Source organism: Ammospiza nelsoni, chromosome 9, assembly GCF_027579445.1.
Source record: "Ammospiza nelsoni isolate bAmmNel1 chromosome 9, bAmmNel1.pri, whole genome shotgun sequence".
In the NCBI taxonomy this organism is placed as follows: Eukaryota; Metazoa; Chordata; class Aves; order Passeriformes; family Passerellidae; genus Ammospiza; species Ammospiza nelsoni.
In genome coordinates, this window is record NC_080641.1 from 15,526,818 (window position 1) to 15,553,636 (window position 26,819).

A 26,819-nucleotide genomic window follows, 5' to 3' on the forward strand; every position below is an offset into this window, starting at 1 on the left:
GGGGCGGTCGGGCTGCAAGTGGCGCGGGGGCCTCCGCCCTTGCCGGGCTGCAGCTGCGGCCCCGCCCCGCGTTCCCTCAGCGCGGGGCGCGGCCCTGCCGCCGGGCGGGCGGGTTCACCCCGCCGCGAACAAAGCGGCCCCGCCCAGCGCGCCCGTCGCCGCCATCTGTCCCTCCCTGCCTCCCGCCCCCGCGGCGGGGCGGCTCCGACCCGCCCCTTTCGCTTTTCACTTCAGCAGCGGCGCCGGGAGGGCCCCGGGGCGCCTCCGGGCGGGCAGCGGTGCGGGCGGGAGGCAAGCGGAGCGACAGCGGCACCAGACAGAGTGCGGTACTGGGCCGGGTCCGCCCGCCGTACAGCCGGGCCCGTCGCCATCTTCCTCCCCCGCCCCGCCGGTGCCGGCGCGCACGGGCCGCGGGGCCCCGCAGGTGAGCGCCGGGACGGAGGGCGGGGGCCGGCGGGGCTGCGGGCGGGGACCGCAGCCTCTGCGGCGCCGGGTGGGCGCTGCCCGGCGTCTTCCGCGGCCCCGGGGCCCGCCCGTGTCTCCCCCGCGGGGGGCGCATCGCCCCGGCTGCCGGCGACGCCCGAGCGCCGCCGCCCCTTTGTTGTGGCCCGGCCGGGGCAGCCCGGGCGCGGTGCGGGCCGGGGCAGCGCTCTGTGCCCCGCGGGACCTGCGCCGGGGCCGTGCGGCCCTGCCCGCCGCTGGTGCTGAGCTCACGCTCCCGAAATGCTGCTGCGGGCTCGGCGCGGCGCCGCTGACCGGGGCGGCTGCTGTAAACCCGGCAGAGCCGGCTTTCCTATGGATCCGCGCGTGGAGGGGGAGAAAATGTTGGAGCAACGCGGGATATTACAGTCAAAAGGCGTTAATATATAGTCTTTGGAAGTTGTTTGGCGTTTCTTATTTTTCTGCCGTAGATTTTCCCTGTGATGTGAAGCATTGCATAATTTAATGTCACCTTTTTGTCATTCGCGGTGCGGAATGCGCTGGGCAAGGCGTGTGCGTGCTGTTACAGGGGCTGGTGAACGCTGAGGGCTCTGCGGTCACCTCCCAAGCGTGGTGAGACAGGAATTACCGGGTGGCTCGAGAGCAACAGCTGATCGAAGCTGGGGAACAAAATGGATTACTGGATGGCAAGCCAGTGAAAAATCTGTGTGAGGCAGGAAAGGCTGGTGTGTGAGAGGACACCGATTTGCTGTATATTGGAGTAAAAAAGGTCTCAGAGTTCAGCTGTGCAAAGTTTACTGAAGGTTTTCTATTAAGGCCTTACTCAGGATGCTCAGTGCATTTCATTTGAGATAATGAATTGTGTGATTTAGGGTGAAATAGATGTCAGCAAGCTCTGCTGGGGAATCAGTTGTGATAAAAAATGGGCCTATAGTCCTAGAGTCTTCTTCTTCCTTTTTTTTTTTTTTTTTTTTTTTTGGTAAATTCTTCTGATCTAGAAAACTGGAAGATGATTGGGGGCACTTCAGAAATGGAGCCACCAGGGCCTGGCTGGACCCTAAGGGCCCTGTGGGCTCTGTGTAGCCAGAAGTCTGGAGTGGCCTCTGGGAGGGCAGCAGAGTCAAATGTGACTGTGGGGTGGCTTGAAAGGTGAAATAGCTTAATGCAAACTAGCCAGCTTTTAAAATATGTATGACTTGCTCACACTGAGGTTTTGTGTGATAGCTCACCAGGATACTGGGTCTGCATCGCAGCTGTCAGTGAACCAAGGTTCCTAATTTGGCATTGAGTGTCCCTTTAAATGTGTCACTGCTTTCACAGCATGACACTTAAGATTTGAACTATAATATTTTTTTCTTGTATATCAGAATAGCTAGGGACTTTATATTCCTTGCCTGGTTTTCCAAATGTATATTCTATGCTGTTGGTGAGTGATCTGTTTCAGTTGATAAATAACATATGAATAATGCTTACTGTAGAATTTAACTTTTTTTTCAATATTGAACTTTACTTTTTATTTTTATCATATGAATGCATATGCATTTTAAACTTCTTCTAAGAAAGCACTAGATAGTCTCTCTTTAAGTTACCTGTCTTTAGATGCTTCTACTTTATAAACATTTTCCTGAAATAGTACACTTATATGCATAAGTGGCTATAAATATGTTTAATGTTTTAAGAGTTATTTTCTTATGCTTTTAACACCATGAGAGGGTTCTTGCTGTTGACATGTTCTTAGAACATGAGCAAGAACAGAACAAGGGCGAAGCCTCTAGCTGGGAGATTTAGCATTAGGTGTTATGTTCCAAAGAGCTTGTTGAAACAACATCTTCTTCACTAAAGTTAAAGGGAAAGATGTGTCAGTTTTGTGGCAAGAAGTTTTTTTTGTTTTCTTGATGTAGAAAAATAAGTACAGAAATAGCAGAAGACAAGAGGGAGTGGACAGAAGGAAGGAAGATGTGGAGAAGTGCCGTTCTGAAAAGACTGGGCAAGATTAAAAGGTTGTATAGGAATGTGGTTAATACAAGGCACCTGAAATATTTAGGTCTAATTCTCATTTGCTTTCATTTATACCTCAAGCTAATGCTGTGCTTCAATCATTCTTGAGTATTAGAGCTTGAGCTGATCAGATTGTGACGTTGTGTGCCATATGTGCCTGCAGAAAGCAATACAGGGGGATGGACCAAAGATGCAGCGTGAGCTCTAATCTTGAGTTTCCCTGCTGTTCTTTGGTTTTTAATTATTATTATTTTTATTTATACACATACTGACATATCACTGAATGTCAGAGAACCTCATAGGTTTTATAGAGGGTGATGTGTAAGCCTGTGTATATTTATAATTTCATGATAAAATGCTGCTTATTATTTTGACAGCATAATGCTTTAAGAGAAGTCTGAGCTCATCAGACTAAAAACCATCAGCTGTGTGAAAATCTTCTCTAGAAGGTTTACTGTTCTTTTGTAGCTATTTGTGTTGCACTGATAGGCAATGCACACTGAATATTATCATAATACTGTTAATGGAGGAGCTCATCAGTGTACTTCAGAAGTACATCAGTGTACTTCTGAAAAACTGTACTTTTTCAGAAGTTCAGTATCCAAACTAAGTCTGGATGTTGTAATACACTTTACTGTACCCCAAAAGTGCTGTTACTTGTCCTATATCAAATATGGAGGGTGCAACCATTCTTTACCCTGATTTATGAAAATGAAGTAAGTGAAGTGTTCAAATTGACAGAGGTTTTATGTTCAGGACAAACCTTATTTTTTTAAAAACTACAATGGAAAATGGAAGACAGCTCAGAGATGCTGGATTTTGCATGTAGATGCACTTTTAATCAAAGTACTGAATAATATGCTTGTTTTGTCATCAGTATAATATATAAATAATTAAGATAATCTTTGAGACTGTGTAGGGTGGCTTCCTGTTTACACTTGTGTCCAGCAGAGCCTGTTGAAGAGAAAGTTGGACTTGGTGTTCCTTTCTTCAAAGGAATTCTTAGTCTGATTTTTTTTTTTCTGATGGGGAGTCTCAGTATAGCTTTGCCTAAGCCTTAATTTGTCTTTTGACAAGAAGGTTAATTAGTTTATATAAAAACCACCAGTGTCATGAAGCATAATAAAAAAGAAGTGTAAATGCTTTATATTTTTTTAGAGGATGTGAATTAAGATGTTAATGCTAAACTGCTGGTTAAATCTCTATTGATTCCCCCCCCCTTCAGTGTCTAAGAGTAGGGTTGAATTTTTTCTCTGGGGCCAAAAATCCATATCCAGTTGCCAAAAGGGGAAGTTTAAATAGGGTTAAAACATAAGGGAAAAGCATCTTTCTACAAGTTCTGGATTTTGATTTGTGGGTGTGTGTATCTTTCTTTCAGGAGAATTTTCTGCAATCCGGTTTAATTTCTTCTTTTACCTTTACTAGCTGCGAGTGTGCTTATGGTCTCTGGGTGTGTCTTTCATGAAACCCATCAAAATAGGTGGTGATTGGAGTCTTCTGTGACTAAAATGAGAATCAGACCCAGGCATTTTAAGAAGTTAGGCCATTTCATCTGGCACAACTAGGTCTCTGTTGTTCCAAAATAAACTGTGCTGCTATAATCAAATGCTTTGCTAGTCAAATGTTCTGGCAAAAACTTAGGTGGAAAAAATTGGCATACAGTTGTGAGGAAGATGGAAAATTTGGGGGTTTAGACAGTAGTGCAATAAACCATGTTATTAAGGCCTAGGGTTTTGTATCCCTTCAAGTTCACTGGCATTGGTTTACAGTGATCAATGAGGAGTTTCATGGAATAATTGTCTCTTCCTTTCCTCTCTGGTAAATAACTAATTTCTTGTTAATACTCTGAGTGTTTGTGTTATTTGGCTTATTCAGACTTACTCAGATTCTGTGCATCTTTCCCTAGTAGGAGGTAGATGGATTGTTAACATCAGTTCCAGGCATGAGATACATGAAGGCTGCATAATTTTTTAAGTTGTCTTGGAAGATGGGTTGCCCACAGCTGGCTGTGTTTCAGTTGCTGGATCTGCATAAGTGAATGATTTCATGAGGGAATTAAGAACAAATCTGATGTCCCCTTTTGAATTATAAGGGAGAGACCCTGGGAACTATAGCCTGTTGCTGTGGCTGTCTTGCTCTGTGTCATCTCCTCCCACCTTTATTCATTTTCACTGTGCTCCAGTGTCTCTCCTCCTTCCTGGGGCTGGTGCCTCCTGCTGAGGGTTCCTCACTGGTACTGGTTTCTTCTGTGGTCTTAAACTGATGATGGGAGTGCACTGAAGTCAGTGCAGCCTTTGCTGCTGCCAGAGAGCAAAGCTGTGCTGGTTCCTTGTGCCAGGACAAGTGCCCGTGTGCTGTGGGCCTGTGCCCATGTGGGGCGGGCCGGTGCCCGTGTGCCGTGGGCCAGTGCTCGTGTGCCGGTGCCCGTGTGCCGTGGGTGAGTCAATGCCCGAGCTGCCCCGGGCTCAGCACAGCCCAGCTCGGGGGCTGGGAGTGCCTGAGTGAGTGCGGAGGTGAGAAGAGGCACTGCCCCTTTTTGCAGTGGTAACATGGGATTGAACTGAAATTTTCCTGTTGTTAAATCCTATTCTTGTAGTTACAGGAGTGCTGCTAGGTGTGGGGGGATTTGGTTCGAGTTTTTTAGGGCTCCTGATATTGGCTGCGTTAGTGGGTTTGTCCCCTCATCCCCAGTTCTTTCTCAGCAGATCAGTTTAGGAGTTACTTCTAAAGTCTTTGTACCATTTGAAAAATAAAGTTCAACAGCTTCTATTTTGTCATACTTAGTCTCGCCTGATTCCACTTAGCCAGAAGAAGAATTGAATTTAGGTTTCCCAAGAGGAGTGAGTACATGCTGCAGTTCTCATCTCCTTGGAGGAATGGTGTTGCAAAGGAGCTTGGACCTTGTATCTGTGGGAGCTTTAAACAAGCAGCCTATTTGCCCCAGCTACCTCTGCCCACTTTGTCTAGCTGGCTGGACAGCTCATGAGAACCCTGAGCCAGCTCCATGAGCTGGTGGAAAAGCTCCTGCAGTGGCACAAGTGAGGAGGGCTGAGGAAGGGCCAGGAGCACACAGCTGGGGGCAAGGGAGCGTGTAGAGTCTGGCAGCCAGCAGGCCCTGTCCTAGGCCACCTTGGGCTGGCAGCTTTAGATCCTTCAGGAGGGGAATAGACAGAAATAGTCATCCTTAGGAAGGAATAATAGAAACCCCTGGCCTAGCTGTCATGGGCTACTTCAAAGCCAAGGGAAGTAGAGGTGGCATTTTTAGTGTGCTGTGCTTTTTATATGTGTTAGAAATATTTGAGTTCATATGTGAGAGCTCTAGATGATGACATAATAAGTGACTCTTATGCTCTTTGAACTTCACTGTTTGCATTTCAGAGAGGAAAATTTTACATATTGCAGACTTAGTAAGCACAATATTTTCACACTGCTAGAAGATTGATTTCTTGGTAGATTTGTTTATCTGGGCCCCTATTTATGCATAGGACAGAAATGGAAAAGTTGCAGGTGCATTTGTAGATCTATCTTAATTATGGCTTAACAGTCAACCTCAAAATCAATTACTTAATCTTGTTTAATTTTTGTAATGCCACTATGTTCTGTCCTATAAATCTGCATTTTTATTTTTGTTGGTAGCCAGCATTTGCTAACCAAGCAGAAAATAAGATATTGATAACAGCTAAAGTTTTTTCTCTCCTTTTAGGCTGCCATCATGACGGCTGAAGAAACAGTGAACGTTAAAGAAGCTGAAATAATTAAGCTAATACTAGATTTTCTGAACTCAAGGAAGCTTCACATCAGCATGCTGGCACTTGAGAAAGAGAGTGGGGTCATTAATGGCTTGTTTTCAGATGACATGCTCTTCCTAAGGTAGGACTTCTGTTTCTGGTGCTTAAATACCACATTTATGAAAACCAGGAGTTGGACTGTGATTCAGTCACCAGCCCTGTGCCACTAAACAAGAGATCTTACCTTGTGCCCTCATCTTACCCTGCTTTTTCATGATCCCATTCTGTGGCCCAGCCCTGCAGTATGTTCCAGCTCTGGAGTCACTGACGTCCTTCTGTGAGCCACTCGCAGTCACTGACCGGGCAGCAGTAGCATGCATTGACACAGATTTTTTTTGTTTGCTTGTTCAGTTTAACTTTGTTATTTTTCTGACACATCAATGAATTCAAGTGGGAAGGAGCCTTAACAAGTGCCAGTGCAGATTAAATTGGGGGAAATTATAGGCATGAATTAGAAGGGAAAGCAAGGGCTGTTTGCATCTATGATGGGCCATTATCTGCTTACCCATCACATGGCCCCAAAGGTGTGGTTTATTGACTTGTAAAATGTTTTTATAGTATTTTAGTGCTAAGATCAAGGATAAATGGTTTCTAGAGCTTTTCCCTAAAAATATTAGGTACATTTCAAAATAACACGTAGATTTATCTTAAATTTATCAACATGAAAGGAGTATATATTATCATCAAGACATGAGGGTTGGTGCAATTTACCATAGAGGATATTGCCCTCAATATTATTAAAAACAATCAGTATACAGTCACAGTAGTTTTTTTGATGTTTTCTGTTTTTTGATGTTTTCTGTTCATGCCAAAGGTACTTAATAATATTGAAGCATGAGAAAGTAACTTATCCAGCTGATCTTGAAACATTTAAAATTACATTTTATGACTGAACAAACCTCACCTCTCTTCCCTTTTCATTAAAATTACAAATACTGGACTAAAATGAAATTAAAGAAGAATTGCAGAAAGGATCAAGTTATTAATCCAACTTTTTTTTTGTTTCATTGTTAGCTTAGTTGTAGAAACTCATCTTTCCCTTGTAGGCCTGGGCCTTTAATAAGAGCTCTGTGTGATAGGAGGGCGTGAGCTGCTCTACCTCTGCAGTCCAGCCCACTGATCCTGGAGTTGGAGCTCCTGTGCTGGCACCCTTCCTTTCCTGCCAAGCTCTTCCTTTTACATGCTTAATATGGGAGTTTTTCGTTTTCCCATTCCCTTCATAAAATAGCCCCAGCAGTATTTATACAATTCAAATGAACTCATTTCTGAGTTCTCTTTCATTAACTTGGATGTATTCATTGAAATGATGCCTTTATTCAAACTCTTCAAGGAAGGCCCTTTGTTGTTTTTTTTTTTAATAAGAATAACAGGTAAAGCAGGAGACACAGGACCATTTTGTCTTTTTTTTATGTGCCTTTAAAAGTGCTTAATATTTGTCCTTGTAGTATGCAGTTATTTTTTTTCAAAATATTGAGAACAGACTTGGATTATGCTCTTAGTGTTACTAAAAATTTATTTTGATACCTATGCAAAACCTTGACTTTTCAAAGCAGATTGATGACCTGTTGTGTATTTAAATTATTGTTTTGTATTTAAATGAGCATCTTACTTGGAAAAGGGATGTTCTTGTCCAGTGACATTCAAGGAATGATCCTTTCTTTTACTAGGCAATTGATTCTTGATGGCCAGTGGGATGAGGTTCTTCAGTTTATTCAGCCCCTTGAATGTATGGAAAAATTCGACAAGAAAAGGTAAAATGGAATGTATGTCAGAATTCAGTTTTTTGAGTTTTGGAAAACACGTGGATTTCTGAGTATTGTCTATGATAATGGTGGTGATGAGTTTTTCACGTTAGTTTTCAGTGGGTTTTTTTCTAGCCTGTGTGCTGTGCCTGTGTTTTTAAACTTGTACTTAAAATACATGCACACATTCTGTAATGGGTTGTCATGTGCCATACACTTTAGGAAGATGATGCATGTTGCACAACCTTTTAATAGATGCTCTGTCATACTTCTATTCAAGAAATAATATGATTACTATACTTGTTTTTTTTTTCTAATTAGCCCTCTGATAGTTGTAATAGAGTATTTCTGAAAGCACTTATGGAAAAAAAAAATTCCTGTTTAAAAAAAATGTTGTGGTTACCAATTTTTTAAAATTCATATCAGAGTTCCTTGTCATGACAATAGCTGTGCCTAACTCAGAAATTCAATGTAAAACAGCCTGCTTGTCTCTAGAATAATGTTTAACTACTCTGGAGCAAGATATATGTAGTATTTCTCTTCTCACCTGCAGGTTTCGTTACATTATTATGAAGCAGAAGTTCTTGGAAGCCTTATGTGTGAACAATGCAATGTCAGCAGAAGATGAGCCTCAGCATGTAAGAATTGCCTCTGGTTTGGGGATTTTTTTGTAGTCAGAAAATCTCTTGAGATCAGTCTGATTAAAGGCAGGACAGAAGCTCCCACAATTAAATACACAAATTTTAGCTATTACCAAATGGTTTCATAAATACTGGATAAAGTAATTAGTATTCTTTGCAAGTGAGTGTGGCTCCCTGATGTCAAATACAGTTGTACATAAAAGGGTTGCTTGAAGCTTTGCAGATAGATCAATGACCATATGCTGTGTCTGTAGTCCTGACCCTCACATTTACTTTAGGCCGTTGTGCTAAAGTACGGGGCTCTTCTTTTTAATACTTTTTTCCCCCCAGAAATATTCTGAAGCAGGTCTCAGAATCACAGCAATTTATTGTGGTAATTTCAGTCAGATGAAAGTTTGAATGAATTATATGCTTAATTTTGGTTTGTTTTGGAGAGAAAGGTCAGAATTGGTTTTTTGAGGGAGCAGATGTGTTCACAAAGGACTCCTTATGTTAAATTGCAAACAGCAGGAGTTGTGGACTTAAGGTTTTTATATGGAAAGAGACATTAATTCAAGCTGGCAAAGAAGGTGTGCAGATTGGGTAATTAGTTACAGTTTTTCATTCACGCTGACAGCACAATAATACCAAATTTCTAAGACAAAAATGTTATGAAATTAAAAATTAAGAACGATAGTAGTTTTAAGACAAGTGATTTTGTTTTCCAGACTGAATTGATTTTAATTCTGTCCCATTATGTTTACAATGTACTTCAGGGTTTTTTCTTGACAGAGTAGAGAAAGTTAGAAGTAAATCTATTTTTCTGGTTGTAAATGGGAGGAGTACTAGTCCTTTGATCTCTTGATCCATATACTGTTACTGGGATAGCAGTGGAGGGGAAAAATCAGATTAGTGTTCCTTATTTTGTTGTTACCAAATATGTTGGTGTGGTGTGGGTCAAAGTATTGCAGTGTCTAGGTAACATGGGTAAGTGGGTATTTTTACTGGTTTTTAAATCTATGTAACTAAAAATGTCTGGTTTTGTGTATTTAACCTGGTTCTTGGCTCTTAGCTATCAACAGGCTTTGTAATAAAGCCCTCTATTCATTTGGAGGTCTTGTCTTCTGAGAGCTCTTTGAACTTTTTAACATTTTTGATAGAAGAAGAGAAAATCTCAGTATAAAAGCTGCTAATCACTGGAAACTAGAGCAATCTACAAGGCTTTTATTAAAAGCTACTGGCATAGGTTATAGAAATAAAGAGGAAAATAAGTCAGCTGGCTTTGAGAATGGAAGTAACCTTTTGTGCTACAATAGAATTTGAGCTGCTCAGTCACAGATTTGAAATTTTAAGCCCATCAAATCTGCAGTGACATGAAAACATTCCATAAATCTGTAAAAAATGGGACTGGATGGGGGATTGTAGGAAGTCAAAGCATCTAGGAATTTGTCTCTCTCTGTACACTTGGATCAGCAATTTCAGACTCTTTGCTTTTTAAATTAACATGTAAGCAGTAATAAATAAGTGATAGCAGAGGAATTCTGTTGCTGCCTGTTCTTGAAGGGTTTTTCCCTTGTTTGTGTTATTTCTCCCTAGCTGGAATTCACCATGCGAGAGGCCGTGCAGTGCCTGCACGCGCTGGAGGAGTATTGTCCCTCTAAGGAAGACTACAGCAAACTGTGCCTGCTGCTGACGCTGCCCCGCCTCACCAACCACGCCGAGTTCAAGGACTGGAATCCCAGCACGGCTCGGGTGCACTGCTTTGAAGAAGCCTGTGTCATGGTGGCAGAGTTCATCCCAGCAGACAGGAAACTGAGCGAGGCCGGCTTCAAAGCAAGCAACAATCGCTTGTTTCAGCTTGTGATGAAGGGATTGCTTTACGAATGTTGTGTGGAATTCTGTCAGAGTAAAGCTACAGGAGAAGAAATCACAGAAAGTGAAGTATTGCTGGGCATTGATCTCTTGTGTGGTAATGGCTGTGATGACTTGGACCTCAGCTTATTATCGTGGCTGCAGAATCTGCCAGCTACAGTGTTTTCTTGTGCTTTTGAACAAAAGATGCTTAATATTCACGTTGATAAACTCCTCAAGCCCACAAAAGCTGCCTATGCTGACCTTCTGACACCTCTTATCAGCAAACTGTCTCCTTATCCATCATCCCCCATGCGCCGGCCTCAGTCAGCGGACGCTTACATGACGCGCTCCTTAAACCCTGCCCTGGATGGGCTCTCGTGTGGGCTGACCAACCATGACAAGCGGGTCACCGACCTCGGGACCAAAACTTCTCCCATGTCACACTCCTTCGCTAACTTCCATTACCCTGGAGTACAGAATCTCAGCAGGAGTCTCATGCTTGAGAATACTGAATGTCACAGCATTTTTGAGGAGTCCCCAGAGCGGTAAGTGCAGCTAGAGCTCTGTTTGTACCTTGGCTTATGTTGCACTGTTGCTGTGTGCTTACCTGCACTGTAACTCTGAACATAATTGTAACATTGAAACATAATTTGGTTGTTTAAATTCTGTTGTAATTAAACTCTGTATAGAGGTCATTTTCTTCCTTGTGCTTTTATGTTCTAAATAGATTTTCGTATTTGGGTTTGAGCCTTATGTATTCCGTTTGGGCCTTCTTAAAGTTTCCTAGCACAGAGCACAGATATGCTCTGAGTATGTAATGAGGTCCAGCTAGAGTTTGTGTTCAGTATTACTGTGTTCTTCCATTCCAGATAAGTCAGTGGACACAGTGAAATAGCTCTAACTCCCATCTTTCTCCATTGCGTTCTGTCCTCAAGTCTTGATAAATAATTTTGGTCCTGACACTGTAAATTAGTTACTTAAGTATACTTGAGCAATTTCCATATCCCAGTGAAGTTGGGGGAAATGACAATATGCTATTGTTGTAGCATTCCTGTATCACTTAAATTCTTACAATAGTAGCTCAGCTGTAATATTTACTTCCTGGTTTTTAAACCAAAGATGAGTAAGGCAGCTGAATGGTTTTTCTATTATGTTTTTGTATTGGACTTTGAGATAGTTATGCTATTAATAAGTTCTTTAATGAAATGTAGACTTGTAAACTGGCTTTTGAAAGAATGTCCTGATAACTGGGAAAAATGGTACTTATCAGCTGAGTTTATCTTCATGTTTCTGCCTGGCCTTTCTTTTGATCAGCAGTTCTGTCCCTTTCTAATGGTTGTACTCAAACTTCCCCAGAAAGCAGCTGCCAGCTTTTTTGGCCTCTTAGAGGACCAGATGGGTAACTGGCCCTGCACTTGGGTGCAGTGGCCAGCAGATGACATTTGGGGCTGTGGGGATCAATCCAGGCCACAGCTGGTGTCTCTATTAGTTTTGCCTTGGAGCAATATTCCGTATGTTGTGTTATGGTAAAGAGCAGCTGTAATTAAACTTGGTAAAAAGGAAACAAACACTGCCAAACTGATGTCAATTCCAGTGATAATGGAAATATAGTAATGTAAGTACCTCCAGAAGATACTAGTTTATGGTGAACCCTCTAAGATTACTGATCTATGGCAAACCTTATCAGTGTGAGTAGACCAAGGTCCAGTGTTAAAACTGATTCTTGAGAGGTTTTTAATTCCCTTTTCAATATTGGAGTACTGGATTAATTCTGCACAAATAACATCATTGTGCAGGCTAAAGAAGATGATTAATTGCTGCAGCTCTTTATGTAGGTCTTTTCATGTGATATTTATAGTTTGTAACATGTTTTTTTATTAATAATACATCTCTTGAAAGCTAGGATTAGAGGTCAGAATTAAAGGATTAGAACTATAGAGCCAGACCCGTAGTTTTCAAGAAGGCATTACATTTTTCAGACAAAAATCCAACTTCAGGTGAAGTGTCCAGCCTAAATGGTAGTATTTGCAAGGGTGGAAGCTGAGCTTTCTGTAACTCTGGCTCTTGCTTCCTCTTGCACATGACAGAAATGTTGTATTTCTTTTATAATTGAGTTCATTAAGCAATTGTCTTTCTGTCAGCTGAGTTACTTCTGTTATTGTACAGAGGTACCAAAAAAGTTTAAAATAACTTCTAAAAAACCTTTGCTCCAAGTCACTTAGTAGAGGACTTTAAGTTGACAAAACTGAAGATGGGCATCCTAGGCTTCTAATGTGTTCTGCACATCTGCTGATTGATTGCCAAACCATTTAGGAAAGAGTGTCATGCAGAAATACTTGCAACACAAGAAAAGCAAAAGCAATATAAACATTTTCTACCTTGCACTTTCAGGAATGTTCAAGTGGATGGGTGTTAAGCATCCATGGATATTAGGTTCAGTTTAGATTGGTAGTGGTGATTAAGCTCATACCTTTGGGAAGAGTTTAGTCTCATATCAGATGCATTTTGTGCATATAATTGTTTTGAAATTGAAAATTTTGAGTAACTTATTTAAATGATGCAGAATTCAAATGTAGGGATAAAAAATGAAATTGGGGTGTGCTATGGCAGTAAGGCTTTTTGGAAACTGACTGTACTTGTTGTTTGTCAGGGAGTTCATTTTCTTTAGTGTAACACATTGCAAGTGGCATTTTTTTCCTAAGCAGTATCTTCAGTTTGCTGTGACTTAAGTAGTTTGCATGCTTGTGTTACCAGATCTTACTCTAGAATATTATCTTTCTGCACTTGATTTTCTACTGTGAATTTTTCTCAGTTAAGCATGTGTTCTTTTCCATGTTGCTGCGAGAAGTGATACTCCTGTGGAGCCCCAGCATCCCATTGGCAGTGAGACCTCGTGCCAGAGCTCAGCTCCAGAGAATGAACCTCTCAATGCAGCACAGAGTCAGGGATCAGCCAAACAAGAGAAAAATGAGGTAGTGCTTGTTTGTTTAAAAATAATGAGGCCCTTTCAGCTGGGTTCTGATCACTTCATAATGATTTGCCTTTGTGTTGAGAACTTCATGCATGACAATGAGTTGCTTTGAATCTTGTTTTTACTATAGTAAAAATGCCATATTGCATCTTGTAAAATAAACTACTACTTTTTGTCCCCCTATTGTATAAAGTCCTGCTGTCATTGGAGTTTGTAATGCAGCTGATTAGAGTGCCTTGTCACATCAGCAGTCCAGCTAAACTGTTGTGTATATCTTTAAAAGGAAGGGAGAAAAAAAGCCAACAATGTTAGATTGTGTTAAACAGTGCTTAAGCCTCCTCTTCATGTTCAAGTGAGAAATCCTGCATGTACCTTGTAATTTTAGGTGTTAACACTACGTTTTGTAGGTCATCCTGCATTGGTTGTTGTCTAGAACATAGAGAAATTAAAATTGGGCAATTCCCATCTTTGCTATTCAGAATCCAATAGCATTTTTTGAATTCATCTTTGAAGGCCTGTGCCTTGACTATCTTTTTTCTCTTTTTTTTCCTTAATAGCAATATGGGGTAAGTGAAGGAAGCAATTAAAACAGTTACCTATTCTATTATTTTTGCACTTAAATACCAGTCTCTGTATTTGGTAGTGAAAAATGGCATTGAGTGTGCTGTCTGTTCTGTTTACATATTCAAGTTTGAATCGTAGGTAAACTTTGCATTAGCTTATTGAACCTCTATGTGGGACTGAAAACCAGCCTAGCTTTGCCAGGACTGTGTTCTGGTAGGCTCTGGGTACTTGAGTGAGGCAGTGGGGTCTGTAAGATTAACAAAGTCCTCCACATTTGAGGACTTCACTCCCCTCAAGGACTTGGAGCCACTTCTGCTGCAGTGCTGTTTTGTATGCATGCTGGAAGGGAAGGAAGAGCTTAGCTGGGTATAGAACAGGGCAGGCTTCAGGAGGGGAAAAAACAGTAAAACAGATGAAGAATTTGTAGGAGAGAATGAGGACAGGAGGTGCTGTGGTGAAGATGTTGGCCAGGCTGTTACACACAAGTAGAAATAAATGCAGTACCTGGTGCAATTTCATCTTGTGTTGTTTTCTACATCATAGTGGTGTATGTATATACCTGTAGGCGTAAGAAATTAAAGTTTCTTTTCAGAGCTTTGTTTTTGATGTGTTCCTGTAGAGGCTGATTCAGAAGCCAGAGTTTATAGAATAGAGCTTCTAAGCAATATATTTTAGTTTTGTATGTTAGTTGGGAAATAGTGGCACAGAACACAAAAGATCAAAAGATTGAATAAAATTGTAACACATAAGTATCAGTCGTGGAAAGAAGAATAGACAAGAATATACTTGTTTAGGATGATAACCCAAGGAATGGGGAATAGTTAATGAATTTCAAGTAGAGAAAAGAAATACTTTTGACTTCTGTCAATAATTTGGAGTTTCTGAATTGTAAGTATTCACCATGGGAAACCTAAGGTGGTAAATATTTTGCAAATGCAGCAGTACTAGGAAATCCATTATATGTTTAAAAAATTGTCAGAGAACAAAAAATCATAATGCAAGTGCTGTTAATAATTGTTAGTAGAAGAAATACAAAGGCTGTTACAAAGACAGAATGTGTATGAATTGTCTGAACTAATGCAAAGTTATGAGAATGCCCTTGTATAATTTTAAATCATGGATGACAAAGCTGTCACTCCAGAAAACAAACAAAAAACCCATGCAAGGTTTTTTTTTACTATTGCTATTTTTTCCTATCAGTATTTTTATGTTTTTTTCTATTATGTAAATATGCAGTTTGTTTTTTTTCTTTAGAAAACATAGGGCAGTTCAGTGTAGATAATCTGGCCTTGGACTAAAGTGTTTTTAGTCTTCTGTTTGTTCATTTTTATCTTGTTCTCAGCTGTTAGCAGAAAAGCAAAAGAAAAATGAGGTTTAGGAATGCAGAAGGCAGCAAGTCCTAGACAGCTGGCAGTGTGGGAAGCTAAAGACAGCATGTAAAGGAGGAAAAGCTATGAAAAAGGAAGTTCAAGTGTTGGCTTGGTCCAGAAAGTAAAGAATTTTTAGAGTTAAAACAGGCTCCAGTTTCAAAAGTAAAATGTAACACTTGGATAGACCCCTGCTGCAGGGAGAGGTAAAATGGGTCTGCAGATTCATGGTGGGGAGGTATCAACATGGCAGAAGATACTAAATTTGTAATGAGAGTATGATTTACATAGTTTTCTGGGTTTTCAATTTTCAATCACTTTTTTGATCTTAAGTGATACTTTTAAAATGTTGTAGGAAAGAGCAGTCTCCTTCAGAGCTATAAGGACTGCTATAAAGGCAGGACTGCTTCAGCAGTGAAGTGCTTTCTCTTTTTAATATGTAAATTGTGTCTGACTTTAAGGAAGAATAAAATCATCACTCCTCAGAGATGAATCTCCTGGCTTTTTGATACCTGTGTTGAAATACTGAAGCAGAAAGTAAATATTTATGTTAAATACCACAAGTAGCTATTTCAGTTCCATCTGTGACTCCCATTTCTTTTTAGCTCCGTGACTCCACAGAGCAGTTCCAGGAGTACTACAGGCAGAGACTGCGGTACCAGCAGCACTTGGAGCAGAAGGAGCAGCAGAGACAGTTGTACCAGCAGATGTTGTTGGAGGGAGGAGTCCATCAAGAAGATGGAGCTGACCAGCAACAAAACCTTACTGAACAGTTTCTTAACAGGTTGGGGGAGTTTCATTCTTCTACTCACCCATATCCCTCTGTGAGCTCTCTTTATGACCTTGGGTTTTTTAACTTGTCATTTGTTATCAGATCTATCCAGAAACTAGGAGAATTAAATATGGGTATGGACAGTCTTGGAAATGATGTACAAACACTCAGCCAGCAATGTAATGGGAGCAAAGGGATTGCATCTACCAATGCAGCCAGTAACTTCACATCAGCACCTTCAGATGGCAGCCAGAGGATAGCTGACAGCCCAAACCTGAATACCAGCACTCCTCGCAAGTGTGGGTCAGCTAATCAGATTCCCTTTCCTGAAGAGTCACCTGTACAGGGGAGTCAAAGGTGAGCTGCTGGAGAGCATTCAGGGCTGGAAATACCCTTCTGCTTGCATTGTGGGAGAGCTGTTTGCATTTATCTAGCTATCAGGTTAATTTGTCATTGAATAGGGGTATGATCAGTGTTTTCTAAATATTTATGTAGGGTTATGAAGTATTTTTTTTTTTTTTTAGCAGCATTCATGAGGAATAGTGGTTATTATTGCTTACATTTTATCCTTGTTTTTAATTTTGGACTTTTTATTCCATCTTAGGTGTTTAGTTCTTGTTTGTTTCTGAAACTCTAAGTTTCTAGGAGCTTTTTTTATGAAATACAAACTAGATGAAGGGGGAAGTAGGGCAGAATGGGAACTGAATTTGTTCTGTTAACTAAAAGTAGTGCTGACCTGAAAGAAACAGTAATTCTTCCACCTCTCTTGTGTACATGTTGTATCTATACATATGTATGTTATAGAATGAAAAATATTTTTAACTCGAGTTTACTTGTTCAGTGCTTGCAGCCTTTGCTGCAAAAAGGGCTGTCCCTTGTAATAGTTTAATGGTAATGATTCAGACTGTATAACACTTCACACAAATTAATCAGTTCTGGGAATGACTGAAACTCTGACTTTAGTCTGAATAATACTTACCAAAAAATCTGTCCCTGCTCTTGTTGTTTTGTCGTGTGATGTTAAACACTTCACCAAATCCCAGTGCATCAGAGCATGCCGTCTCTCAGCCACAGTCAGAAGACTCTTCAGGGAATTTATCCCGGACACGAGGTGATGAGGTGAGTTTTCATGTCTTTTACCATTTGTGTTATCAAAAGATTCAGTACCTAATCCTCAGTGTGACATCCTCTTACTGTTGAGAGATATTTAGAATGAATTTTGGTTGGTGCAGTGCCTACAGTCACAGAACCATTGAGATGGGAAGGGACATCTGGAGATTGAATCCAAATGCACTTCTCAGAAGAGGGTCAATAGAGCAGGATGCTTGGGGCTGGGTGCAGTTGGGCTTTGAGTCTCTCCAAGGATGGAGGATGTTTTCCAGCCTTTGTGGGCTACCTCATCCTGTGTCTGACCACCCTCACAGTGTTTTTAAAACGCCAAAAAAGTTGAAGTGGAATTTGTTTTACTTTATTTGGTGGACATTGCCTCTGGCCCTTTCACTGGGTACCACTGAGAAGAGTCCTGCTCTGTCTTCTTCACTCCCCCAGTCCCATATTTGTGTGCACTGGTGAGATGTACACATGCACACCCTGAAAACCTCTTCTGATCTCAAGGCCAAGCAATACCAGTTCTTTCAGCTTCTCCTTGTACAGCAGATGTTACAACCATTGTTTTGTGTTTTCCAGGTTACAACTTTGAGTGTTGTACTGCAGTCAGTATGGTCTGGAAAACCAGGGGAATAGTTAATAGGAAAATAACTGCAATAAGTACATTCTAAAGTTTCTGCATTAATAAAAATCCTAATCTTAGAAAATTGGTCATAAAAGTCACTAAGAGGATGATGTAATAAAGCTTAGCATAATCTAATGATAACTTTGTGATACAGGGTGAAAATCTGATTCTATGTTTAATATTAATGTTTGGTTTAGACACTGTTTGATTTGGACTGTTTTCGGTAAAAAGGCAGCTTTGTTCCCCTCACAAGTTTTACACAGATCAAATGGTTTACACAGAAATAAACTAGTATTGCCCATCTGAGGTGGGCTGTTTAGAAAAACAAAAGCAGGTGGAAGTCTGGAGGGAGGATGAGAAATACTAATTAATGTTATCTGTAAAAGTCAGTTGAAGAAAAGAGCTTCAAGAGCATTCTTGGACTTGGAGTAGACATTGCTTACAGAACTGTGCTTTGAGTGATCCAGCCTGCTGTGCTGCTACTTGTTAATACTTGGCTACAGTAGCTTTACATTATTCCACAAAGCAGCCACACCTAGTTTAAATGTCCAGTTTTACACAGAAGAACCTAATTTTACTGTTATCCTTCTACACAGGATGACAAATCAAAAAAGCAGTTTATTTGCATTAATACTCTAGAAGACACACAAGCTGTCAGAGCTGTAGCCTTTCATCCCAGTGGGAGTTTATATGCTGTTGGTTCCAACTCTAAAACTTTGAGAGTTTGTGCCTATCCAGAAGTAATTGACCCAAGGTAAGAAAGCTAATATAATAATTTATTTTTCTGTATCATAGCACTTCTTTCTTCGGCAGCTACTGATACCTGTACATTTAATATCTTTATTTTATTGTCATAAATACAGCAGTGCTGTCCTTGGAATCCTGAACTGCTAAGCAAAAATAAGATAATGTGCTGAAGTATTTGTATATTTGTGGGCTGCTTCTTTGCTCTCTATTATTTACAAGATGTATTGTCACAAGACCATGCTTTTCCTTATAAAATATTTTTTTTTTGTCCCAGCAGCTGAGCTTTTTTGAGTTTGCTGGTTGGCCTGTGGTGTTGATATTCCAGCTGTAGCAGTGGGAGAAGGCATGTGTCAGTTCCCAAGCCAGCACAAGCTGAGCTTCACAAGATTCAGTTTCTGGCAGGAGGACAGACTTTACAGTAGAGAAAGTTGTATCTTCCTGACTTCTACAGGAAAACTTGCCAGAGCGTGTCTGTTGGCCTGCTTTTACTCTAAACATTGTTTTCTACGTATATTGGTTCCTTGACTGAAAAAGCACCATTTGTGGTTTACTGTGAACCTGTATTTTAGTTTCCACCCATTTTTAATAGAATGGGGAAAACATAAATGAAAAGAAATATCACATCAATTAACAGTCTCCTTAATTCTGCTTCACTTACGTTATTTTCTTGGAGGAGGGGAGAAGTGCAAGCATCTAAAACTTTTTTATAAGGAGTACACACAGTGATTTTATCTGGAATATCTTCCCACTTTAGGACTGATGTTCAGGCTTCCAAAGTGTTCAAAAAGTAATCTGATTTTTTCTTTTTCTCAAATATCATCAGTAAGGTACCCTTTGAAGTTTAATTTCAAAATATTTATGAGCAATGTTTGACACAACAAAAAAAAAAAGGAATTTCTATTACCTAATACAAGGCAGCTTACTGGGCTTGAAGCCCAAACAGCCTCTTGACTGGTAAGCAGTGCAAAGCATGTTGGCTCCTGCACAGCTGCTTATTCTGCTTGTTGGGAAAGGCTGGAGCAACTCAGCAGCCTTAGTCTGTACTGGCAGTGCATGATCGGATGTGACAAGAGACACAGGGCATCTGGACATGAAAGGAATACTGAGATTTCCTTGATTCTGAACTTGTATTTCTTCCACTTATTGTTGATTTCAACTGTGCTTACACTTTGCCTAAAATACTTCATCATGGGAATTACAAGTCAGCAAAGAGATTACATTATCTTAAAGATATTCTAATCCTTGTAACAACATGGGTCTAGACAGCATTCAAAATTATGTACTTTGCTAAGAGGTTGTGTAGAATAGTTCTTCTTTGAAGCTCTGTTGGGCCTCTTAAATTTTTTTTTACTTGTCCTTCAAACTGATGAATTATTCAAGATAGGTTGGTTTGGAGTTGGATTTTTTCTGTTCTCTAAAGGTGTAATAGTAGTGTGGGGGTTTTTGCACACCTTAAAGTTAAACACTGATAAATACATGTTACAGTTCTGCAAATGTTGCTCAAATAATCACGGTGCTTCCATGCAGTGGATTGGCAACATGTGATCTCTGACCTGAGTAGGTGCTCCCATGTCCTGGGAGAGTCAGTGATCCTCTGTGAGATCAGGCATTAGGCCATTTAGGGAGCTCTGCAGTGTGTTGAATGATCCTGATTTATACTAATCTGTAATGGATTTCCTCTCTGGCAAAATAAAATTAGCTGCCATGTGGGTTTACTTTAGTATTCTTTACTAAAGTGATGTTAATCATCCAAGCTTCTTGAAAAACTTTGGAGATTGTCTTCTGTCTTTTCTCTCTGCCTCTTCTGTTCAAGTATTTATTATAAAGTTTATGAACTTTTTCAATACCAATTTAATTTGTTGAATTTCTCCTGTTGATGTTACTGGACTGATATGGAGATGGATACTGCAATACTTTATGTTAAGTACTTGATTTCTTCCTGCTGTGAGAGCAGAAAAAGAGCATTGTAGGAAGGTAATTGATTGCAATCAAGGAAATATAAATTACTGGGACTGTTGCTTTTATTTCAGCAGTGTGTAAAGCTGATATGGTTCTACAAATAATTATCTATGATATATTTAGATGCTGTCAGGGTTTTTACATTTATGTAGAGTGGTAAATCTGTTTTTCTTGCACAGGCTTGGCCTACAGCTGCTTAATTGAACTTGTGCATATTCAAAAGTGGTCATAGAATTAAGTTGTTCACATATGAAGGATGTAGAGAAAATTCACACCAGTTTTGGACTCTGGGGATAATGCTTTGTTGTCCTATTTTTGCTGTTGTCCTATTTTTAGCTGGTAATTACTATAGTTTATCTGTATCGACCCTTTACAGATGAACAGACTGGGTGAGTTCTTTTTGCATGTTCAGCCACAGATAGAATGGGAAGATGAGGGAAAATTTGGAAAATGAGGAGAAGATCCTTTTGTCTTTGATCACATGCATATGTTTCAGTGCAAGTAGTCATATGAATTTCATATTACCCAAAATAACAGAAAAATAATATCTTCATTTTAAAATACTTTGTTTCCCTTATAAATAAAAAGAAATATGATGTTTGGGGTTTTTTTTCTTTTGCCAGTGCTTATAATACTCCTAAACAACCTGTAGTTCGCTTCAAGAGGAATAAGCATCATAAAGGATCAATCTACTGTGTAGCCTGGAGTCCCTGTGGACAGCTGTTAGCTACTGGTTCTAATGATAAATATGTGAAAGTGCTGCCTTTTAATGCAGAAACTTGTAATGCAACAGGTACTGTGTTGTATATTCAGTTGTATATTATTCCAATATTTTAATGCAGTCTCTTTTCCTTTTTACTGTAGTCTCTATCCAGCAATGAACCACTGAGAGGTTTAAAATTATCTTTGGGCTTTTGTTTGGGTTGGGTGACTGTGTTTTGGTTTCATTTTGCAGGACTCTGCTATTGTTCTATCTCTTGGCAAATTCCTCCCCACAGTAAAACAGTAAAACAACCAGATGTTCTTACCCACTTCTAGAGCATGGTTGTCACTAAGAATTTATTTCCACTCCTAGTTCCCTTTTCTCTTACCTACTTCTCTCTTCTCATCTATCTTAAAAAGGTTTCTGTCCTAGCAAAAGCTAACATTCCATGCCCACCCCTTCCAATCAATATGTTGCATGTGGCTCTTTCCTTTTCTGTTTTGAACTTAGTCTGCCTTGTCCTTTGTAGTGCAGTGCTCTCAATGATCTTTTCCTCCTGGCAAAGAAAACCTTTTGAGTACACCAGAGTTTACAAAAAGAAATAAATGTACTCTGTAAGAAACCTTGCCTGCAGTTGGCAGTGGTGATGGTTGATCAATGTACATTTTGCCAAAGCTTTAGAATGTAGGAAGCTCAAGCCAAACCCAAGATTCTTGGAGATTTCATTTGAACTGTAGTAACTGAAATGGTGTGTTCTGTACTGAAGTGCACAGCTATGTGTTCACTCTTGCTTAAAATACTCTGTATGATCTCTGTAGCTGCTTTAAAGAGCACAGCACTAACAAACAATGTATGCCTTACTTTGTTCCTTGATTTTTAATTTATTTTAGGACCAGATTTGGAATTCAGCATGCACGATGGGACAATCAGAGACCTTGCTTTTATGGAAGGCCCAGAAAGTGGTGGTGCTATTTTAATAAGTGCTGGAGCAGGGGACTGTAACATTTACACAACAGATTGTCAGCGTGGACAAGGCCTGCATGCCCTGAGTGGTCACACTGGTAGGTACAGTGTGGCTTCTGTCACACTTTTCAGTCTGTATTGTATTCTAATAAAGTGTTTGTTGTTAAATATGTTTGCTGTTCATTTAATGGTGAGAGTGCACACCTCTTTCCAGAGAAGACACAAAGCTGGGTATTGCCATACACTGGTGCAATGGATCATGTAAAATGCAGGTTTTCCATGGGATTGTAGGTCTCTGAATGCAAAAAATAGTCCCAACTATAATGTTTCAGTGTTGGGTTAATGATGCTTAATCAAATTAAGAAGTCTTCTTGTTCACAGGACATATTTTGGCACTTTATACATGGAGTGGCTGGATGATTGCATCTGGATCCCAAGACAAGACTGTAAGATTTTGGGATTTGAGAGTGCCAAGCTGTGTTCGTGTTGTGGGAACAACGTTTCATGGAACAGGCAAGACTTGCTATCATTCTTCTAACCATCCTGGCATGAAAATAGACTTTGAAGATGTCCAGGTCACATAGAGTGAATGTCAGGGGAGGCTGTGGCACAGAAGGGCAGCTTAACTTAAAGAAAGAGCCTGTGAGGGTATCTATAGCTGTGGGGTTGGTTTGTTTGTCTGTTCCTAAAGTAGTATTTCCTTTCAGAAGATGGGTAGTACTTTTGCCTTATGACTTTCAAACAGACACTTATAAGTGCATTCAAATACAGCAACCTATCTAAAGTCCTTGAAACTTTTGGGGCCGGGGTGAATTCCTTGCAGTATTGCACATTATTTCATAAGACTGATTTTTTTTTTTTTCCTGTGATGGAACAGATACTTTCTCATGCAGCTTTAATACTGATTCAAGTGTGAATTATGGCTTATGGGGTTTTAGTGCTGAACCATAAAATCTTTATTATTTTTAGCTGGGTATGTTCATCTGTCTTGGTTTGAAAGACAGATTGTCCACTAGGCAAGAGCTTCCCTTGGAATGGAGAATGTAAACTCCCTCCCTCCGAATTATTACAATTTTGAAATAAAGGGCCTCTCAGGATAGGAATAACAGTTCTTTACTAGCATGTATAACAAGGCAAACATCAACACTCTGTCGTTAGCAGCATCCAGAGCCAGGGACCCAGGGCCGCGTCTCTGACTGCGCTTTCCCGTGGTGCAGTTCCGGCCGCCGCCGGCAGGGGCGCTGCTGCTCCCGGTGCGCTGACCCACCGCGGCTGCAGGGGGCGCTGTGACCGGGCTCGGGCAGCGCGCGGTGATGGCGGCTCGGCCCACACCGGCAGGGGTGCATGGAGGAGAGGCTTCGCTCCACAAACCCCGGGTGCATGGAGGAGAGGCTTCGCTCCACAAACCCCGGGCAGCCGATCCCGCTGCCCCAGTAGGGCTCTGAGGAGCACCGAGCTGGGACGGCAGGGATGGGCAGAAATCCCAGGGTGGCGGACAAGATGTATCCGAAGCTCTGCAGCAGCTTCCAGTAGCTGGAACTGCGGGACGTCCCGGCAGGGCAAGGGATACGGAAAAGCGAGGCAGCTCCCGGCTGGGTTATGGCGGAGGCAGCCAATTCCTTTCCCCAAGCCGCAGGCCCCACTGGCCTCCTCCGAAACACAGAGAGAGACCGCAGCCAGCACCGTCCTTTACCTGCCCCAAATCCCGCTGTATCCCTCCCCTCCGAGAGAAACTCCCAGAGAAAAAGAAGTGTAGCCAGATGCTGCACTCCTCTCCCCACCTTGGCCACTTCTTTTGTTTTTCTTAAGTACCCATAAGTACCCAGTAGTTAATTTCCTAGCAACTTACGGGAAAAAGTTCTCTAAGTAAAGAAGAAAGAAACCCAACCGCCAGCATCACCTTAAATTTGAGGCCAGCTTTCGGTGTTGTTTTGCAATGCATGTTCTTGTGTTAAAAAAAAAAAAAAAGAAATGTGGCAGTTTGCAGCTCACTGTGCCGTGGGGTGTCTGTGGGCCTGCAGGCAGTGCGGTGGCCTCGGTGGCGGTGGATCCCAGCGGCAGGCTGCTGGCCACGGGCCAGGAGGACTCGAGCTGCATGCTGTACGACATCCGCGGCGGCCGCATGGTGCAGAGCTACCACCCGCACGGCAGCGACGTGCGCTCCGTCCGCTTCTCGCCCGGCGCGCACTACCTGCTCACCGGCTCCTACGACATGAAGATCAAGGTGACAGACCTGCAAGGTAACGCAGCCACAGCGTCACAGGCTGGTTCCTGTTCTTTTCACGCTGGAGTTGAGGACTTGGCTCAAGGATCAGGTTTTACTTGGAAAGGGGGAAAAATGGTAGAGCTTTGAAAGGTTGGGTGTGTATGTATGTGGTTGTGTCTGGTGGAAATGGGCTGAGTTGTGTGGCTGTGAACTGAATCTTGGTTTGGGGTGACGGTCTCATTACAGTAAAACCACTGATTAACACTCTTGCCTGGTGTTAATAGCCATTGCTTTCAGACAGTATTCATAAGATTGACCCTTTTAAAAAGCCCTAACAAGTATAGTGATTCTCATTTTTATCGGGATAACTTAAGAATAGGAAAGATATCGGGTATGTCTAATTGACTTGATTCTCTTGGACCATTAAATTTTAATCACCTTGTGTAAAAACGGTGGAGATCTGTATTTTTAAGTTGTACTTCATCCAGTGAGGCCTAAAAATTGAAACACTGGAGCCTTTTGTTATGCTCAACGTGTGTGTGAGAGAAAAGGGACTCAAGTGGGCTTCATAAGGTGAAATACAGATGCAAGCTTTAAGTAAGCAAAGTGGTTTAAAAAAGACCCTCCACCCGAGGGCTGGGATATGGATTCATGGCATGAGTAATGATTTCTGTTCCTCTTCACAGGGGACCTGACGAAGCAGCTTCCTCTGATGGTGGTAGGGGAGCACAAGGACAAAGTTATTCAGTGCAGGTGGCACACACAAGATCTTTCCTTCTTGTCATCTTCTGCAGACAGAACTGTAACCCTTTGGACCTACAATGGTTAGAGTGCAAACAAAGGCAACTATGCAGCTAAAGCACAGAGACCGAGACTATGGAACTGTCCAAACAAGTAATAATAATGAGCCTTTGAGAGAGCAGCAGTTGAGCAGGAGAGTGTCTTACCAAGAGGAGGGACACCTGTCACTGATTTTTCTGGTTTCTAGGAGGTCTTGGTGTTTTTAGTATATTCTTTTGCAGTGCTTCCAGTCTTCCATGTTGAACTCATGCTGCTGTGACCTATTGTAGTCTTGTTGCCAAAGTCTATGAGGAGAACTCTTCTGTTGTTGATGTGCACTCAGAGTAACATGAATGATGTGTTTACAGTTTGGTATTAATTGCATTCCTTGTTCTTTGCCTCAATGAGAATTTTGTATAGAAACTTAAGTTGAGGAACACTTTAATCAAGTCTGTATGTAACTAGTTACACACACACATGAAAGAAAAACTACTTCCACTGTTTTTTCAGGTTTATTGTATTCATCACTTTTAAACAAGAGCTCATACCTTGATAACATCTCCATAGTTTCAACGTTTTTAGTAAAAAAAAATAAAAATCTGAACTTTAAAGGTTGGCTAAGTAGTAACCACTTCTTGATTATGGTCCATTATATAGTGGGGGTTTTTCTTTCTTTTCATCTAACCTGGCAAAAATGTTGCTGTTTTTACTACATGACATTATTTTGAACCAGCTAACATGTTGGAGGGGGAAAAGTAAAATATTGACTTTTTTCAGTAGAAACATGTAATATTTTACTTTTTGAATGCAACAGAATACCTCTGTGTATAATGTACTGTAGAAAAGAGTGGATTGGCAGAAGTTGTCACAGTGAGCTTAATGGCTATCAATTTTTCAAGTAAAAGGGATACCATTAATGCTGTAATACAAACCAGCATGGCTTAAAATGCTATGTCTGCATGATAATTTAAGAATTGTTTAAATTCCCAGTTCAGAAGCTTATCTGAATTTTATTTCTTGCACTGTTTATGTATGGGAGATTGCAGTTTATTTCTACAAAACTTTAGAATCTAATGTTTATGTATTGTTATATTTTCATATTGTACAGTTCCTTTTACTTTTTGAAATATAAACCTTAAACTTTAGGTTATTTATTTATTTGAACTGCAGTTACATTTTGGATTCTCTTGGTTACTAAATTATATGTGCACTGTAGCAAGCATTTTTAACTATCGTATAAAAGTGGAAAGGTAACTATAGAAGTGTATCTGTGCTATAATCTCAATAAAGACCTCCAACACCTGCACCTCTTTCATCTGTTATTTTTAATTCTTGATTTATAATTCCTCAAAGCAACTATGATACAGCAGTGTGACGTATGATTTAATTATAAGATACTTAAGAGCTTTGATACTGCTTCCAAGTATTGGAAGTTGCCGTGCAGTAAGTAATAATACAGAGGTGTAGAGCTGAAAATCTTATTTTTTTTAATTTATTAGATACATATGCAACAACAGGTATGTATGATACAATGATGCATACATAAAGCTATGTTGGAGAAAATAGCGTTTCTCTAGCTGTCAGTCTATTTAAATTAGTAGATCTATAGCAA

General features: G+C 40.8%; 1 protein-coding gene across 1 annotated transcript; it reads left to right on the forward strand.

The window, feature by feature from the left end:
• Positions 1-229: 229 nt before the first annotated feature.
• WDR47 (WD repeat domain 47) lies at positions 230-26,513 on the forward strand. Its single transcript, XM_059478541.1, has 15 exons — positions 230-424; positions 6,143-6,309; positions 7,895-7,978; positions 8,523-8,607; positions 10,186-10,988; positions 13,292-13,415; positions 15,951-16,129; positions 16,220-16,474; positions 17,161-17,236; positions 18,446-18,603; positions 21,179-21,348; positions 22,149-22,319; positions 22,603-22,734; positions 24,243-24,461; positions 25,114-26,513. The coding sequence occupies exons 2-15, from the start codon at positions 6,152-6,154 to the stop codon at positions 25,254-25,256; spliced, it is 2,757 nt and encodes a 918-aa protein (XP_059334524.1). The 5' UTR covers positions 230-424; positions 6,143-6,151; the 3' UTR covers positions 25,257-26,513.
• Positions 26,514-26,819: the final 306 nt, after the last annotated feature.

Coding starts and splice junctions, on each gene's coding strand:
- WDR47 (XM_059478541.1), top strand. CDS start 6,152: ATGACGGCTGAAGAAACAGTGAACGTTAAAGAAGCTGAAATAATTAAG. Junction 16,130..16,219: donor ACTGAACAGTTTCTTAACAG/GTTGGGGGAGTT, acceptor ATTTGTTATCAG/ATCTATCCAGAAACTAGGAG. Junction 24,462..25,113: donor CAAGGTGACAGACCTGCAAG/GTAACGCAGCCA, acceptor TCCTCTTCACAG/GGGACCTGACGAAGCAGCTT.